The sequence below is a fragment of the Xiphias gladius genome, chromosome 23 (genome assembly GCF_016859285.1).
Source record: "Xiphias gladius isolate SHS-SW01 ecotype Sanya breed wild chromosome 23, ASM1685928v1, whole genome shotgun sequence".
NCBI lineage: Eukaryota > Metazoa > Chordata > Actinopteri > Istiophoriformes > Xiphiidae > Xiphias > Xiphias gladius.
Genome location: NC_053422.1, coordinates 18,811,786 through 18,831,760, shown reverse-complemented (window position 1 = coordinate 18,831,760; position 19,975 = coordinate 18,811,786). Strand labels below are relative to the sequence as shown.

The 19,975-nt window shown below is 41.3% G+C and overlaps 1 protein-coding gene across 6 annotated transcripts in view; it reads right to left on the bottom strand.

Annotated features, from left to right (window-relative positions):
• Window positions 1–19,696, bottom strand: part of gria3b (glutamate receptor, ionotropic, AMPA 3b) — a 79,425-nt gene extending 59,729 nt beyond the window's left edge. For all 6 annotated transcript variants that reach the window (XR_005706535.1, XR_005706536.1, XM_040119322.1 and 3 more), the window contains exons 1-2: window positions 19,485–19,696; window positions 18,861–19,019 (exon numbers count right to left, since the gene is read on the bottom strand). Coding sequence is in view for 4 of the 6 variants with exons in the window: in XM_040119322.1 (XP_039975256.1) it covers window positions 18,861–19,019; window positions 19,485–19,563 (238 nt within the window). In the remaining 2 variants the exon portion in view is untranslated. The remainder of the gene's footprint in view (window positions 1–18,860; window positions 19,020–19,484) is intronic.
• Between the last annotated feature and the right edge of the window lie 279 nt (window positions 19,697–19,975).

The following is a 19,975-nucleotide window of genomic DNA, read 5'->3' as shown; positions in this document are numbered from 1 at the left end:
CCCCCTCAGACAGAACTTTTTTGAATCAAGAACTGCATCCTCCTTTCTTCACAATGCACCACCTTTTGTAGAGTCCCTTTTCCCTCATGAGCATCATTTGTGACAGGTTCTATGGCTTTATATTGACCAACATTCACAGCCACATAAGCAGAAACAACTACAGGTACTGTAACACTAGATGCAATTCATTGAAAAAAAAAAAAAAAAGGGATTTTCAATGGAGCAGCATAAACTGTGCTGTGCAGAAACCTCTGACAAGTGTGGCTAACAAGCCACGCCACATGTTGAGGCTTCATAGGTTCTTTAGGTGTTTATACTGCATACTGTAGCCTGGAGTCGATAGTAGATCTGAGTGCTGCTGATCATGCTTGATTAAGCAAATGTGTCACCACATCAGTAAAGTGACCCTTCTCCAGCAAGAAAGTAGTGGAAAACAATTTGCTGTCTCACCCAGTGCTAGTGGAAAAAAAACAAGAAGCAGAGGCTCTTAACACCGGACGCCGGGATCACCTGAGGAAGGAGCACATGCTTTTCGAAATTTCTTCTTGAAATTGCATATTTCGTATAACATCGTAACTTTCTCAAGAATCTACATTTTTGTTAGAAGCTGCACCAATGTGCTATGTTGCTAATTTGTCGTGCTTGTAAATTTTTTAACCTCTGAAATTTTAATAAATTCAAATTATTCCAGTCAAGGTTAAATAACAAGACAGCAGAACAAATGAGCAGACCACATACACTAACAGGTTTATGAACAGGAAAGTTTTAAAGTCAATTGGACCAACATTTTCACCTTCATCACTTAAGCAATAGAAAAATGTTTACAGGGATTTACGAGAGCCAAACTTAAAATTGACAGGGTCTGAAAACTTCCAAATGGAAAGTTCTGGATTATGAGTCATACTCTGTATATGTATGTATTCCTTTGCTCACATTCTTCCAGAGATGTCACTCCATGCAGTACTGATCCCCCTCGTCCTTCAACGCCTGACTGTCTCCCTCCACTCTCCTCTCCTGTATCCTCACCACTCTATTTGACCTCTCCTTTTGATGCCTGTCTTTTGCCTCAGCCATCTGGTCATCCCCCAAAGCATACCATCCTCTTCAAGCGTGGCAGTATCTCTTTCCACCTGAGTGCCCCCCTCTCGTTCCCCTCTCAGATTGTTTCCCCCATAATATCGCCCGCTCCATCAGTGAAGCAGAGATTGGCGTTGGACTTCGGTAGAAAAAAAAAAAGTGTATGGTACTGTACAGTCAGGGGAGAGGGCTGCTGTGGAGAAATGCACCGGCCCTGGCTTCATCCCCCTCAGTAGTTAAATAAAAATGAATTAAATGTCGTGCTGTAGGTGGAAATGCGGTGGCCGAAACAGTCTCCAACTGTGAACGACTAACACATCAGTTAACATAATTCAGTGAGTCTGTGAGTGTCACGTTGAATTTCAGTAACGCTAATTTACTCAAAAGTCCTTAAACAACCATGTGCGTGTAAACACTTAGCGGAGCTGAGTGGTAAACAACAGTAAGATAATTCTCTATCATCAGCTCTTTCTCTTTCCCTTCTTCTCTATTCTAATTTTCCCTTTTTTTTCCCTTCCTCCCCTTTCCTGCTGCAGGGAACCATGCATCCCATCTCCAGTTCACTGGTCAAACACACAGTGTGTGCCGCCCTCATTCCCTTCTATAATCAGGACACTCGGCAGTGCTACAGGGATGTTACATTTCTGATGCATCACTTGAGATGGCTGGCCTGGAATGCTAGTTCAGAGGAATATGTAGTATCCTGCAGGCAAGCTGGGCTAATTCATTAAAAAAAAAAAAAAAAAAAAAAAAAACCTTTTCATGCACTCAAAGTATTTGGATTTCTATGCTCTTTCACGGCCCATGAGCCAGAGCCTTGCGCAGCCTTGGGAAGGGGGCTGCGAATAGTAAATGTCAACGATGATTGTATCTCTTTAGCTGCTTTCCTCATCTTTTTTCAGAAAACCCACATACTCGCTTTTTCTCTTTGGCTCTGTTGTTTCTCCTCTCAGTCACACGTCCTCCATTTCCTGCCTGTGTCTTGGTCTCCTTCTCCCTCTGGTCCTCATATATCCTCTTGCTGGTACCTCCCCCCCCAGTTTCCACCAGGCTACATCAGGACCAGCCTGTCCTGCTATGAAGAAGGGATGCTGTCATGGGGAGATAGCTCGTAAGTGCCCTGGGGGATTGCATCAGCTCTTGTCATATAGAGATGTGAGGCGCTTCAAACTGTTAACTCAAATGGCAGACCCAGATTCAAGATCAACTCAACTGCAAGGGTGTCATGAAACGTTAAAAGGAAGCTGTTACTAGTCCTGCTCCATCAACATCTACAATCTATTTGCACTTCAAATTATTGGCATGTTAAATGACAATGTTGTTTGCTGTCTTTCCACACACCGTGGAAAGACAGCAAACAAAAACAAGCATTTATTACATTCAGTAAATTTATCTAAGAGTTGTCATTGAATCTGAACTATTTTGAATAATTTTTTATCTAAGTTTTGCATGCATTTGTTATATATTTATATATTATAATATATATTAATATTAGAAATAATTTTAATATTGTGATTGCCTTACAGCCCAGCCGTATAAAAGGCTATAACACAAAATATTTTTCCGAATTTAATAAATAGAATTAAATCTAAAGTAGCTGTTTTTGATGTGATCAGTTTTTTTAAAAGACCAGCTCTGTTTTAGTAACCTACGAATTTCTCTCCTGCCCTGTGTTCCCACTGCCAGGTTGGGGATGCTCTCCAACGCGGCCTGTTAGCCTGGAGCTCACCCACCAATAATCACCATTCCTCCATGACAGAGAAAGGTTTCTAATTTCCTCAGCTCCTTTAGTCCATTTTGATTTGATGACTTTGATTTTGTTGATGACTTAATAAACTCAAGACATGTCTTGTATGTGCATGCACTATTCTATTACCTTCATGTAAAGATTCTAGATACTATGTTGTAGCCATGTAAGACCGAAAACTAATGTGAGAGTTTTATTGTATCTATATGGTGTTTACAACTGCAGATTGTGAATACCAATACTTTTCCTTCTGTGCTTGATACATTAGTAAAAGTCACATCAATAAAAGGTTACTGCCCAGTAACTTTAATGGCTCAAATTAGTTTTTCTCTGTCAAAGAGGATGCTGAATGTATCCTGGCTGTAATGCTGCTGGCTCTACACAAAGATGAACCATCTAAGTCTCTGTTTCTCTGGTGCTTGGATGGACAGAAAACATGTCAAATTTGAAATTAAACACAACTTTAATTCCAACATGGCAATTGCATGCCTGCGATTTTTGTCAAGCTTCTTATTCACAGTTACACTTTTGATCCAAATGTAATGTGGGAAATAACAGAAGGATAATTTTTTACAAAACTATATAGAAATGTTTTATTAAGCAAACTAGTGTAGAGTACATTTTTGACCCCCCTGCAGCTTATATTTTTAGTATAACACTTGAAGCCCACCACATAGCACAGAGCGTTAAAATATGACAGGAGTCATTTTTGAGAACGAGCAAACTGAAATGTCATGCTGTATATACTGACTAAGACTGCACTGGATATGCATTTATTGGCATCACTCAGGGATTAGGTTTTAATTAAACCCAAGTTAGAAAAATTTACTTTGGTTTGTGTTAAAAGGATCTTAGTTACTGGCTTACTAAGAACATGAAAATATGTTCACAGAGCATTATGGATACCAGTTAACGGATCAAATATCCTCATCAAAATACCATATTGTTATTTGTAATAGAATTGATGGAAATTTGTGTGAACGTATAAAATTCTAATTTCATTCTAGGTTTTTTTTTCTCTGACCTTGATACAAAGCAGTGAATCTGACTGAAAAAGACATAATGGAAATCTGTGTAAAATCATAAAATCCCAACACTAGTTAGCATGATTTACATTCTCTTTAAAGCTTCAAGAATTGGACCTAAAAGCCTTCCATAATAAAACCACTTATAATATACAATACTGTGCCTAAGTATTCAGATGGAAGGCTCATGTCGACTTGAAACCCCGGTCAGTCCTAATAAGATGTCACGGAACCTCTGCTCTGTTAGCAAGAAAGACAGAATTAAAAGCTGAGAAATCACATCTGAATTACATGACATGACTCTGTTTGTCAAATCTTTGCAGGTTTGCCAAAGTAAGTCGAGGGAGGATTACTTATACAAGCTACAACTGTCTGCTTTTTCAATTGACTTAATATTCAGATTTAAAAAGAATGTTTTAGAACAATCCGGAGATGTGAGTGAATTATAATTGCTGGCTAGAAATCAGATTTTATAAACTAATTTTAATTTTTTCTTAAATAAGAGCTAAAAGTGAAAAACTAATAAAACTAGGACTCTATGGCAGGTGAAAGACTTTAGAGAAATTACTCCTTGAAATGAAGCGCTGATGAAGATATCTACTAGTATCTAAACTATCTACTAGGGTTTATAAAACTAAAATATCCAGTGTTAATGATAAATAAAGTGTTATTTAATAATACTTCCCCTTCCAACAGACTATGTAAGGCTTGTATCGGCACTTCCCCTTTGTGAATTACACATGCAACTATAAGTTAAACATTCCCAGGATTAAATCCAATCCATTGTCTGCATTCAACTTAGTATTCAAAACCTTTGTAACATTAATAATGCCAAACACATCGAAGTTTTGACTGCTGCAAATTACTGTGTATATGGTGCAGTGAAGATGACAAAGTGACTCGTGGCCCTCAAGCACATACTTCCCTATCACTGGACTTCATTAACTATTCTCTTTCCTCTTGTTTTTCTCAGCAGCCCTTCAACCATCGGCTCCTTCTCCTCTCCACCTGCCACCTTGATGATATAGTCCTGTACTTGTGAGATTGGCTGGTGAGCAATCCCCAAGGGAGTCAATGACTCTCAGCTCCATCTCCTTCTGACAGATATTTTCCCTTTCAAGGTCTTACCATCATGCTTTTGTTTGAACACAGTGCAAGAGAAAGGGCTGAAAGCCCCTCACAGGTCAAACAGACCTACATGCCACAGAGGACGCGCACATGTGGTGATGTCTTCATTATCATGGAAATGCCCTCTGTTTGACCAACAAAAATCATTATGCAGAGCAAAAGAGCAGGAGGTTTGAACATGAATGCTGTTCAAATGTTCAATATGTTGGGCATTTCAAAAGTTCAGATAACAGTGTTGTGGTGGCAGCTCCCAGACTGGACGGTTTGCTGAATAATTCTGGGGGAAAATCAGTGTGATAGGACTCAGCCGATACATGCAGAAATCTCACCTTGCGTGCCCCCTGTCTGCTGCATGCCATTTCCTTGACACATGCAATTAAGGACTATCTATGCAAGCAGATAGCAGACTTAAACCCTTGGCCCTTGCTTCACCTCGAGAGCCGTGCTCTGGAGATCACGTCCCTTCTTCGCCAGTCTCATGCAGTCCACCATTTGCTGCAATGCAGAGGTGAGAGGAGTGCTACAGGACTTGTCTTTACACTTTCAAAAGATCCTCTCACCTTCAGAAAGATGCCAGTATATTACACAGCAAGGACAGCTGCTAAACACTGACCCTTTGAATATGGCTGCATGCATTTTTAAAGCGGATTCAACAGAGTATGAAACATGTAAGGCTTATGATATTCTGTAATTGGATTTCCAAGAAAGCTGGGGACAAAGTCCCTCACACACCACTAATCCTCCCAATCAGCACTGCGGGCCTAAAGCGTGCTCTTCTTTGCAGATGAATGTGAAGGAAGGGAGGAGAATGGAGCATGAAGCCATGAAGAACGCAGGGATCGCAAAAGGTGTAGATGGGTGCGGATTGCGCCATGACTGCATAAGGATGAACGGCCACGGAAGGCGTGCCAATGTGTCCCAGCACACATGGCCTAATCACCATCTCTGTGTTGGGAGTGAGACGAGTTAAAGGAGGCAGGGCGCCCAGAACAGCTGCGAAGAGGAGCGAGGCAGGCAGAGTTCAACATGTCAGACCACAACAGCAAACATTCCGACTGTTGCTGTCAAAAGTGGTCTGGGGCTCCGTCTTCAAAACAAACTATGCAGATTAGCTTTGCTGAATCACAGGAAACGGTTCACTTTAGGACTCCATGACAGATGCCTTTAAGAAAAGAAGTCACATGGAGAAAACTCAGCTCCCGCAAAGACACTGTAGTTAGTTTAAGAAGATGCCTCTAAATTATTCGACTTGACTACAGGAGAGCTGGGCTTGCTGGCGTAAAGATTTGTGGTGATAGATATAGAAAGCTGCACCCGGCAGACTTGTTTTGAATCCAATTCTACACAGCGGGGGGAAATAGCTGGCGGATGTAAACCTCTCTTTTTCCTGTTCTTACTTGGATGATTGAAAAAAAAAAAAAAAAAAAAACACAGGCAGAACAAACTTTGTGGATGTCTGGCAGGCGCATATATTTTTCCATCAATGTCAAAACACTGGATTGTTTTTCCTGCCCTCCTGAATACTGTACATCAATTCTATCTGTTCTTCACTCTCGCTTGCTAAACTAGTTTGTGTTTGTCATTTTCTCTTTTCCTCATCTGCAAGACAGGACAGCAAGAAGTCTTTAAATTTCCATATTCCAGTTAGAGTGCAAACCATTTGAGTTTAATGCTTCCTGACTGGTTGTTTCTGCCCTCTAGGGAGATTTCAGATCTCTGTATCTCATGTACAGCGTATACACACATGCAAAGCCAAGAGTGTGCCACACAGGGCCACCAGGAGGAGATGACTATCTGCCACTCTCACGAGGTCCACTTCCTGCGTGTGTAAACTAAGCCTTTGCCCCTGGTGCCACTAATCAAATTACACATCACAGTTCATATCCTATGGCAATGAAAGAAACCGAGTCAAGCCATTGAGGGATTTGCATTGTGAAGCTTGATCACATGGCTGAATTTTAAAAAAGCACCTCTCCAGGACCAGCTTCTCCCAGATCTTTGCCCTTCTGTGAAGAATAATAGAATAAGTCATGGAGGACAGCAGATGGGACTAGTTGTTTAACCTTGAAGACGTCACTTAAGGAATTCCCTGTCCTCCTCAGCCTCAATCCAGGCCTGGGTGAGTATGTAAAGTCCAGCACCACTTTTCATCTTATTAGTGCCCATGCTCAGACAGTGTTCCATCCCTGAATGATAATGATGGAGGTAGCAGAGAGAGAGAGAGAGAGAGAGAGTTGGAAAACAGAGGGCTATGACAGTAAGTGAGCTGTGATCCTATATATTCCAGGGCCCTGTCATACAGACCCTTAAAATATGCTTTACTCACCTTACTTTCCTCAAGCAAATTTCCCCACAAAAAACCAATACAGATTCTGAGCTAGAGCAAGGTGCTTCCCTTTTAGACCCACTTCAGGAAGTCGCTCAGAGAGAAGAGAGCAAGAAGTTTTCTCGCATTAGATGAAAAGAGGTGCTCCATTTTATTCTCAGTGGACCTTTCATTGTCTGGACATACAGTATGCTGGGCACTAACAACAATGAGAGAAATTCTGTGTAGTTTGGTGGCAGTCTGATACCTTGTCTGATATGGTCAGCATCCTGCATTTTAGTCGAGTCAGAATAAGGGAGAGGCTTTCAAATACCAATCACAACAAAGACACATAGTAACAGATAGGAAAGCTAAGCTAAAACGATAGGGTTGCTATGAAATTATGTATTTCTTTTTAAAGTGTCAGTTTACCCAAAATGTTTTTTTTTCCCCACTTACCTAATAGCATCTAGGCCCTGAAGATGGTTTTGGTTTTCATTTGCCATTGCTTTCAGATTTCTGCCACTATACAATGGAGATGAATGAAATTTCATTTGTGGAGCTCACAACACTGAAAACTTTATCTGTCATTATTGGAACTTCCTCCCACCAAAGAAATAGCCCCTATAAAATGTTTTTTTTCAAAAGGAAATATGGTTTATTACATTAAGGTTTTATTTTTTTGTGGCTCTGGATATTGGTTTAATGTGATTGATGAGACCTGAGCAAAGCATCATCACTAAAAATGGGACCAATTGGGCAACAAGCACAACAGTCTGACAATCGTACAGGGGTGTAAACAAGCCAGCAGTTGAGCTATAAGATGAGCTATAACTTTATTTAAAACCAAATGTGAGTGCATCTGTAATGTTGGAAATAAAAATAAATAACAAAAAAAAAGGGGAAAAAAAAGGACAGTTTTTAATTTTACTATTCACCCATGTGTTCTCTTCCAAATAAATTTCACTAATCTCAGGATCTTTTGGCTGGACCGCAACAGCGGTGCCAGCCGTATTAACGTAACGTGAATGTCTGTCGCTGACTGACTGACTGGCTGGCTTAGTGATAAAATTATACTAGGTTTTGACCTAGTCTTCCTTTTCAACCTCTAGGATTTACTGACCACTTGTGCTTGTTGCCTTGTTGGACCTCTTCTTAGTGAAGTTGTTGTTTTCTGAGATCTTAGCACTCACTTTGTTGAGTACAATGTTATTACAACCAACAGAACTGACAGCCTGGAACTTTTAAACCTATATTGTAATAAATCATATTTGTCCTTTAACAGCATTAAAGGACCTGTTTCAGTGTCCATTCATCTCCATTTTATTGTTGTGTATCCAGAAATTGCAATGGATTTTGCAATAACTGTGCAAATTAAAGCAATCTGCAATGCTATATTGGATACCACTTGTGGTACTGAGGTGGCAGACTGACAAAGTTCTACACTCTGTTACATACATTTTTAAAATTGTACTTGCATTTTGAATTAATCAAGGACTTTGTTGGATTGTTAAAAAAAATATGGCTTCTACACAACTTCTACAATGGGAAACTCCTCATGCAACATGAGTCTTCATTACTCCTAAATATTTCATTCAGTTACAGGGCATCCTAGGGCTAAAAAGCTTTACTCTGAAACAAACCCCTGAAATTGGGAGTGAAATGTTCACTGACTTTTCACAAACTTCAGCCACTTGAGATCAATTTCCAAACTTAAGCTTCTTTATGCATAAAAGACCCAAAGTCTATCCCCTTACAGCTTAGGGATGGGACTTGTACAGTAGCAGCAGCAGCAGCTCTACAATGGGCAGCAGGAAAATACATTGCACAAAGTCCTGAACAGAAAGCATGAGAACAGAAAGCGAGTCTGATGAGACTTCTGTGCCCTTGACATGCTTAAGAAAGGTAAGTTATTCAGTTTAACTGTCCATTTACACTGAAAATAGAAAGGTGGTATTTCGCCTAAACCACACATATTATAGGTTTCTTTATGGTAAGTTAATGTCAGAGCGGACATCATGCTACTTTTGGCTACTGTCGAATTCACAGCCAATGCGGGTCTGCTATTGAATCTGTGAAGCTCATCCCCAGAAGCGTATCAAACCTCACACACCAACTGACAGCACGCTCTGGACATTTACCTTGCTCCAGTTCAGCAGTATAGAAGACAGGAGATATGAGGAGGGAGCAACTGTATCCACTTACAATCCAGTTCAAATCATACACGCATGCACACAGACACACACAAACATGGTTGTTAGTCACTTCATCTCTCTATCGTCATACTGTGCCTTTCTGCTCTACTATTTCCTTCTTTCATAAACATAGCTAAGCCACTGAACTCTCCCAAGTCCTTTTTCAACATATTCTAGCAGCGTCGGGGCTGCAAAGGGCACCGGCATTTGAGAGAATCTTTCTATTGAGGCCTTTGGAATGGATTCACTCCAAACGGCCTTTTCATTCTGCAGCTGCGATGGATTAGCTCTGTCATGGGTCCAGATGAGGTTCGCCTTCATGATCTGCGCGCCACGCCGTGGAAAATAAAGCCACGCCACCAAGATAAAGAAGGCAGGAAAAATAAAATTAAGGGACAGGAATCGCGCCAGCGGCTACCCAATGGTCGATGATAGAACACTTCAATATTTCATCACACAGTCATGCATGGACACACACACATTAACAGTGGCCTGGGAGCAACCGCCCACAGGTTTTACGTAGCCATGTGTGAAATGGCAAGAGCCACACAACAGCACTCTCTGAATTAACCATTGGAGGGAGAAACAGAGGAAAGTCATGGCTGAGCGAGCCCATCGTGTTCACTTAATTCTCACTCATGGGGATAGTGAACCCTAAGGACAGAAGAACCAAGTAAGAGGCATGTAAAGTAAAACCACACCGCTGCGTCAACTTTAAATGTTTTTCTCTTTCACATGCTTAAATACATCTGCTTGATACAAGTTTAACAAACTGATGGACAGCAATGGCAACCACCTGCTTGATGACCGAGCAGCAGATGAGTCAAAGCAACTCGGAGCTTTGTAGTCGCCTACATCCAACAAAATAATTCCCAGCATATTATTCGTGGCCATTTGATTATCTTTCTACCCTTTACAGCATTCATGCAGATTTGATTAAACTCGTGCACTCAATGTGGATCATTGAACATTCAGGAATATATTGTCGCTTGTTATGGTGACAACGCAACTAAAGTGATTTGAGTGGCTTGAGTTTGTTCTTCGGGCCTGCCAGAAAGTATTCCTGTTTCAGTGTCATCAACAGCTTATTCCAACACATCAAAAGACCCTGCTTTGACATTGCTGGGGTCTTCAATCTTCAACTGCAATCACAGTTGCAGTAATTGTCTATAAATTCACCCTGTCTCCAGAGGTGTTAGTCTGCATTATGTCTTTCATTACATAAGATGTGTTTAATATTAACCACAGAGGCTATTAATGGCATGGCATGTCTTATTTGCATCTCTGTATCACTGCAAGGAATATGCTAATATCTTTTTTTTTTCTTCCTCCTCTCCTTCAGCCTGTATGCTAGAGTGCCCATACACTAGTTTCACAAGGTTATGATGCTTCAGTGGCCCAGCGACTGTGAACTGTCACAAGCAATCAGTTATGATGGAGCCCTTGTTTCTGCACAGAAATGCAGCTTTGGCAGGGCTCTGCTAGCGACTGGCTCTTTTGAAACAGGCCAGAACCGTGCGGATCAGTCTGCTCAGTCGGCAGATGGAGAGTTGGAAGCTGGAAGCCCCTTCGCACTGTGATCCAATATTTACTAGTTTGGAGAGAACATCGTGACACTCCCTGTTGGTGTTTTGTATTCATCATAACACCGCCCTGATTTCCTCTTCATTTTTGACTGTCTTTAGCAAATAAATTATACTCCACTGCACACATATAGAGGGAAACAATAAACAGCTGATAATGCAACCCAAGTGGACTGCCAAGATTAGGCAGCACATAGGTGCCAGTAAATGCGTTTCTGAGAAATAATAAAAGGCTCAGAAGTGTTTTCCTTCATAAGCCTTGTGACCTTGGTTAGGACAATGCAGTCAGCAGGAAGACTACAGAGTTTCTTTTCCTTTTGGACCCAGTGAAGCCAGACCAATGCAGCTACTTCCGATGAGGCATGATGTGCTATTCCAGCTCAAGTAGAGGATTACTGATTCAGTGATTACGGGTATTGTAGGGGAGTGTAGTGAATGGCCAATAGCCAGCTGAGTGTGACTGCAAAGGCTGCAGGAACATAGCTGTAATGGGCTTTGTGGGAGAGATTAAATATATATAAAGAGAGAGAGATAGAAATGAGAATGGCGGAGAGGGGGAGTAGAAGTAAAAAATGCTGACTGTAATGTCAGAGATCTTTAATAGTGACAAGTTTTGAAAATGCGCTTCCTTTCTTCTGCTCCATCTCTGCCTTTCCACAACTGGTGCATGAGGGCAAATGACGTTTTGAAATGAAAAATAATCTCCACCACAAACGACATACCCCACTCTCCTTGAGAGAGGTTTTGCTCATTGAGAAAACAAAATGGAAAGCAGCAATTACTTGGAGCTGGACTGCTGGGAGACATATCCCTGATGCAACTGACATGAATAGTTCACAATAGCAATTTGCCCCCTGTTTATTTTACCTAACATGCACCACATGCACAGACTTTTTCTTATCATAAGAAACAGCCTGTATCACTGTCTTATAACAGTTTTCCCCCTGCACAGAAGGGAACACAGACTTAGACAGTCATTGTTGACTTATAGCTGAGAAACAACTCTATTATTTGAACAGTGGTGTACAGATGTGTGGAGCATAGATGGACTGTAATGTCGCATCATGTCTGCTGATGAAAAAAGGGGGCTTGATCTACGCCTTGCATTAATAGCTTTGCAATAAAGCTCACATATGTGTCAGTATTCTGTATTCTTAAACATATTCTAGTTAATGGTTAATGGCAAGATTGCTGTTTTCAATGTTCAACTGTGGTGTAAATTGTTTTTATAGATCTGGAAATTTTATTGTCAACAAAATCCATCAAAACATTAAAGCTTTATGAGCGATCCCTTATGTCAACTGACACATTTAAAGCACTTCTTGCAGTCCAGAATTACTGTTGTATAAAAAGCATCTGTTATCATGTGAATACAATACTTTACTGTTGACAGTGGTTCTATGTGGACTGTGCTGACTATTCGAAATAACTGTAGATTGTGGGGTGATGATATCTTTAGGTTGCCATGACAGTCCATCTATAATCATTTCAACTTAATCTCTCCTCTCACTTGCAATTTATCACATTTGCCCTAGAAAATTGAGCAGATAGATAAAGGAAATCAATAGGAAAATTCAAAGACCCGAACATCCCAAAGACTGGAAACTGTCAGGACAAGAGACATCTTTAAAAGTATCAATGTAAATCTATGATGTGACTTACTGATATTCCGAATCAAAAATCTGTCCCTACACTATGTGCTTTTTTATATGCCATAGCTGCTGAAATGGCCAAATGCCCAGTGTTTGTGAAAGATATATGGAGATTTGAAAGAACCACGGCAGCGAGGGAGGAAAGCTGTTGTTTTATCAAACAACATCTGCCAGCGTCATTGATTCCAAGACAAATAACACTCCGACAGCAACACTTCTCCTCAGGTTGGGTTTAAGAGGATCTTTTGATATTCTGATTAAAAATTCATTGTGTTGAATCTGCCTTGGAGTGTATTGTGTGTTTTCTATTCTGAATCTCATTACAGCTCCAGCTATGTGCCTGACTTAAAAAATAAATAAAAATACAGCGGACGGCATCTCATGGCTAGAAAATTAGGTCAAAAATATTGTTCCCTTTGGAGGTTTGGCCTTTGGAATTTTTCCAGCTTTCCAGCGTTTTCTGTGTGAGAAAGCTTTAACCTCATGTGACCACAACAAACAGTAGCAGTCATTGTAATCATGCCAGCAAAACTTCAAGAAAATTATATAAAATTTAGGATAAGTTATTAGATTTTCTTTAGTACTAAATTTAAACAAGCGTGTTGTAATGTAGTAGCAATTACTGTAACACTTGTAGTAAAAATTAATATTCGTTTTATGCAAATTTGTATTTACTTGGAGTGTTCCTAAGAAAATAATGATAATAACTCTGCCTGACATTTTCAAATCTCAGTAAGATCATAAAATGTGACAGAAGCTCCACCCTTTCTCTGCCTCAACCTTCACTATCTGAACTGTGCTGTCAGTCATCCCCTTCTGCTGTTGTCCTGCTCCCCTCTCAGAGACCTTGCAGTTCCCACAGCATGTAACCTCGTCCAGAGCTGTTACTGTGCCACTCATCTGACTGAGACCCACATCGAGTCACCTCAGCAGGCCTCTGAGACCGCCAGGCCTGCTGGCCTCGAAGTCACACCATGACGTTACTGTACTGTGGCTCATGTTTCTCTCAGAGACCTTTGCGCAGTAATGGTGCTTATCAAATAAACTTGATGCATGTTTAGTTTTTCACATAAATCCTAGCCTGCATATCCTTAAAAAATGATATTTTCTAAAATGGCGTTTGTGCTTTTTGCACAAAGAGAAACAGGGTGGGCCAGTAATATTTTACCGAGGCCTTTACTTTGGATGAATAAAGAAGAGTTTCATGGGAGCTTTAGTACAAAAGAGTGAGATTTGCTCAGTAACAAATGTGAAGAGCGAGACAGGATGTGCCTGTATATGTATATGTGACTGCACACGCCTACTGTGCGGCTCTGTGCATATGTGCACACACATGCGTACATATGAACATGCCTGTGCATCCACTAACAAACCTCCATCTGTGCCTCCAACACAGCTGGACTGTGATGGCATGTCCTGGTACAACCCCCTAAGTCTGACGAAGCCTCTCTGTCTCGGTCTCTCTCTCTCTCTCTCTGTCTCTCACACTCATACACACACAATGTCTCTAAGATAAGCAACCTCTAGAACATACTTTTATCAGATTCTTTTTCCTCTTGCTTCCTCTTACTGCATTCTCTATCTCTATCCTCCTGACACTCAGTTCCCCCTCTCTTTCCAAGCCTCCCCTGCCATGTTCCTCCGGTCACACCTTTCAAACCGAGTTACAGCCTGCAAGGACAAGAAGTGCGGCACTACTAGAATCACCTGAGGAGCTTCTCTCGACCATGGCCTGTCTCTGTCAGGCCATGCGCTGCGAAAAACATGTCTCCCTGTCGCTTTGTTTACCATCCGTTCACACACCACCAACACCAACAACAGCCCCAAAAGCTATACACAACAATACATGCAAAGATTGGGTAAGGGCTTTTTCGTCTGTGCTTCACAACATATGCCATTTGCCACATGCGCTCAGTCGTAGTGGAGGCCGCCAGTGTAAAGAGACTGTTGGTGTTTCTTAGCTACATGTGTAGAGCTAGCGCTGTTTGGGTGGGCGTAAAGGTCAGTGAAGAAGGCGCTTCCAAGGATGTGTTGTGTCTAGACAAAAATTTGACTTGTGTGCTGTGTTATTGAGTGTTTATGATAATCCTGATCCTGATAATACCACATCCATGTAAAAAACAAGCATCATCTGGAGTTTTCTGATTTAATAATTAATAATTGCCTCCACACTTGTTCTGACCCTGATACTGTACCCACTACAATCTTGCTCACGTACTATCACCATAGATCACCCTGCAATATGTGCAATACACCATCCTGGCAGAATGCAGCACATGGATAATGTGCGATAATTAATTTTTCTGGACATTACTTCAGACCAACAATGCTAATTCTAGCATCCCATACTGTGAGTAAACTGATATTCACGTAGAGCCAGGTTAAAAAAAAATAGTTCACCATTTATGGAAATACATCTGAGGCCATTGATACCACACTCACGTCTTTACAGTAAGTATGTAGCTAGAACTAGGAGTAGTTTAGCTTAGTTTACCACAAAGACAATAAACAGGGGGAAACAGCTGGCCAGACTCTGTCCAAAGGAAACAAAATACAACTACCAGCACCTCTAAGGCTCAATAATTAACACATTATACTTTCTTTGTTTAATCTGTACATAAACCGAAGTGTAAAAACAACAATGCACTGATGTTCCAGCTTGCTGTTGTTACTGTACAGAAATAAGAGTGGTATCAATCTTCTTATCTAAGCCTTGGATAGAAAGCAAATAAGCGTATTACCAAAAATGTCAGACTAATCCTTTAGCCTCATCCTCCCTCCATTCACAATAAAACATATTGCACCTCACAGTCACTCTGCGTTTCTCTCTTGTCCCTCTCCTCTTTCTCACCTTACAAACAGAGAAATGCAATTACAATAACTCTTGTTTTATCCTGCATTCTTTGCCTTACTCCTGGAGCGAGGCACTTTTGTCTACAGTCGCTTACAGCTGTGGGAGAAGGTGGCTGAATGGCACAGCCGAAGAAGGCTCTGCTACTGCCAGGGTTTAAGGACCTGGAGGATTCAATAAAAGAGGGGTAGGCACATGTAAAGAGGCTGGCAAAGGGGACACAGACCATTAGCTTAATGACAGAATGAGGAATGAGGAACAGGGAGATGAGATTCAAAAGCCAAGCATTGCAAAATTTGCCTATAACAGGAATCAAGGCGAGTAATCTAATAAATAGCGTGGCACAGAGAGGTGTGTGTGTGTGTGTGCGTGGGGGGGTGTTGATGGTTTTTTTCGCCTCAGGTAAAGGAAGAAGTTGAAGAAGAGTAAACAGGAGAGAAAAGGATGGCAGTGTCATTAAATTGGCTAGCCGTGACCATCAGGAACATTAATGCTGTGTGCTCGGCTTTTTTCAGACTGGTAACCCTTTGCTTTGAACTACTCCTCTGTGAGCATACCTGACTCCTAGCTTCCACAGCTATTATGGACCCTGCACTGGTAATTACACATTTCACAATTTCTGATGTCACTTCAAAGCAACAACAGCCTCGCCATCAAAGCACATACCATGCCTCTGCAGTACAAAGCCAAGCCTTGAGAATTACTGAAGCCACACATTGTTTTGCTTCTGGTCACTAATTCAATTAATAGCATAAGGCTTTAAACTGACTTGAAAGAAATTGTTCTGACACAAGACTGTGCCTTCATTATACCTGAGGATTTCAATATTTTGTTCCTAAAAAGCAAAATAAACTCCAGCAAGTTTAATTTGAATAACTGAATGCACATCCTTTTGTTCCTCTCCTTCTATAATATTACTTTTAAAGAAAGTACAGCAAGGGGGAATGATCTACATGATGAGTCAGAGTAGGGGGCTTTGGCACCCTCTCTCCCAGAGTAAACAGAGAATACAAACTAAAGCAAAATAACATCAGCAGCAAGAAAAGAGAAGTTCAAACAAACAAACAAACAAAAAAAGCTGTAATTTCAACGGCTCAGCAAGCCAGATTCCATCTGGATCAAACTAATGAAAGTTGCCTCAAAATAGATTTACTCCCGAAATCCGCATAAATGCCATTTTTATAAAATCTTGTCTGAGATTGTCCAATCATAAAGTAGACGTGCTATTGCTCGCAAAGTATCTGAGTCATCCACATGGGGATAATGATGAGAAAGGGAATTTGAATGTCCACTAAATAATTGTGACGGCTTGCAGAACAAACAACGGCGCTGACATGTAAAACTCAGAACAAAAGAGGTCTTCACTCACTAGAGGCAGAGCCTCACAGGCTTTGGAAGTCAGCAGATAAGTGATATTTAATAACCGTCATCTCTATTTTGTTCACTACATTGGTAGAGACAATCTGAAGTGCTTGTGGACTGTTGCGAGATCAGCATGGGCTGTCTGCGGTTTGCGAGCTCAGCTTGACAAGAGTCTCAGAGCACTACCTTGAAGTGCATCTCAGACTGGTTTTGGGACAGTCTTTGGTCAACGTTTATTGATTATTACTTACTTATTTTACAATTAGCGTAAAAAATAAATATAATAAAACTTCTTTCTGTATAATGTAGCAGGCTAAAAACAAGTAGAAATTTCAAGATGAGCAGACTATTAATATACACATCAAAGATTTGCTCTCGCCAAACATTATAATGATATTTGACAATCACCCTCCTATTTTTGCATCACTTAATGATACATTTCTTCTAAGCGTTGGTTTCTTTGCATTGGTAAAGGTTCACAGTTTTCTTGTATCTGAAGTTCAAGGAAGGCCTGAGACAGTGCTCTTGATGGAGATGCTAAGATGTGGCGGCAAGATTCAAGAAACGGGGCCATGGCTCCCACAGGAACCCCTTCCTCTCACTGAGGCTCTGTCTACCCCTGAATTTAATTAGATTCTGATATCGAGCCTTTTTCTCCTATGCTTCCCTTCCTCTTCAACATGCGTGAAATTGCACAGCACTATCTATTATTTATTCTCTCTCATTTGCTTATTGTTTCTTATGGATGCCTTCGTTAGGGCACTTGCATCTCTGCTTCTTGTGATATGACGCTCTGCTTCATCTCCCTCACTGCTCAGACCCACCTCCTCTGCAGGTCTCGGCCCAACTCATTTGCTGGCGTTGGTTGGGGAGCTATGGATTTTTTTCCCCTTTCACCCAATGACAGCACAGTGAGGTGCTATGAGGGCTGGGTGCTAATGAGCTGACTCTGCAATGCTCGGGGAGATGCTCTGTAACACGGGGAGTCAGAGGACGGAGCAGGCGGAGATGCTCTGGCACATGGAGAGTCACAGAGGCCATTATAACCATGCCATGAAGGGTTTAGACTGGCTGAGCCACACCGGTGACACAGAGCTGTGTGTCTCCAAAGTCGGACATTCAGCCAAACTGAACCCATCATTTAAAATGACATCACAAAATGGCATTCTCGGGTCTATTTCTTCCCCTTTAGTCCGCTCTGTTTCTGCTGATTTCAAGAAACTGCTGCCAAAGGGGATTTAGAGAAAGAAAGTTATTTCTTGTTCAGCTACAAATCAAAACTGCATTGTGCACCAGTTGCACAATGGGATGGCCATACCCACATAACAAGACCCATAAAAAGGCATAAAAAAAAAAAAAATCAAGATACCATATCATATTGATTTAAATCCTTTCTTTAATAGTGAATTGAATAGTCATTTATGTGATGAAAATTAAGGATATTTACGAAACAGTTCATGCCTCCATCCAATTTTGTTCCACACTACAAAATATGAACTCCTCCAGCACTGAATCCTTGACACCAGGTTTATGTTAATTGTATTCTCTCCTCACGGCCAGCATGTATATACAGCATGTTGCCTAGGGACCTTATCTTTCAATGTGGGATTCATGCATTTGTTAAATATCAGCTCTGTAAAACTCAAGACAGGCAAAAACAACGTACATCATGTGGTTAAACTGAAGAATACTATGTAGGATGAACTGCAGGAAGAACACTGTGTACATTAGAAAAATTCTGTCTTTGTAAATGTTTCTGTTATTCCCGTTGAGACTTCATGAACCAGAGGGAAGGGAGCTGAACTTTACTGCTCCCCCCGGATTGAGCTGTAGCCTCTATAAGCTCCATATGAGTTTGAAATGAATAATTCTGCTCATTCTGCGTGGTCAGAAGTGGTGTGAATCTGGACATGACAGAATTGGAAGCACACTTACACGCGTGGGTGACTGAAAAGCTGTTGGACGACTCAAGGTTGTCGACATTGTAGTTGAGGTGGAAAGGCTTTTCAGTGGTGTTTTGGTTGGTGTTGTAGAGTTGGACAGCGAACCTGAACGCGCTGTGCTCCTGCACCGTGGAACGCATGAACAGTCCCCCTTGAAGAGATAAAAACCAGGATCAGACAAGGCTTTCACACTCGCATCTCTGCCTCTTAGTCTAGTGTCAGTTTTGGACTGCAATTTATGCAGTTCTTCCCATTGTGATCTAAAGCAGGCTAATTGTTACGTGAAAGAATATCCTGCATTTTTTTTTTTTTTTTTTTTTTAACCAGTGCGCCTGTCAGTAACTCTTCAGATCGAGCTGACCGTCTCCCGTCTTCCTTATTAGACAGTCCACTTATTTTCAGACAATGATTACAATGACACTGTCAACGCCGGTTGCAGCTTTAATCTAGTTTTCAACAATCAGCGGCTTTAAGCTCGCAGCATATGTAAAATCAAGTTAGTCTCTGTCATTGCGCAGAGCTCTGCGCTCAGCACACATCTTTCCGTTATCGAACTGCAATGTTGCATTTGATTTCTCCATATACAAACCACAATTTAACGCAGCAAAACACTTACCGATATTAATCTGATTGGGAAATCCTGCGATTGATCTTTCAACGAGCCACAGTAGGAACAAAACCACGCGTTGTGCCATTTTCCCCCGACCTATCTGTTCAAGTCCTGAAAAGGGTCTGTCTGAGCAAATTCATATGTTCTGAATGAAAGCCGGGCGCGATGGAAATCCAGTGGATAGATGATGGTCGCTCACAGTGCACCAATTAGGTTCATTGAGGTGCAGCCCAGCTGCAGAGCATTTTTTGCAACTAAAGGAGAGAGAGAGAGAGAGAGTGGGAGGGAGGAGGGGTGGGCTGGTGGGAGAAATGATCTGAACTCCGATTGGACCCGTCGCGGCGCGGGCCAGTGTTGGTCAAACATGATCTGACGTTACATTAAAATACCTCAGCCCGCTACATTACCACAGCTCGGAAGGAGCGCGGCAATTGTCAATATTAGCCCACCGCCGGCCGAATGAATAGAAACACTGCAGTCTCAGGTGGCCGGTGATT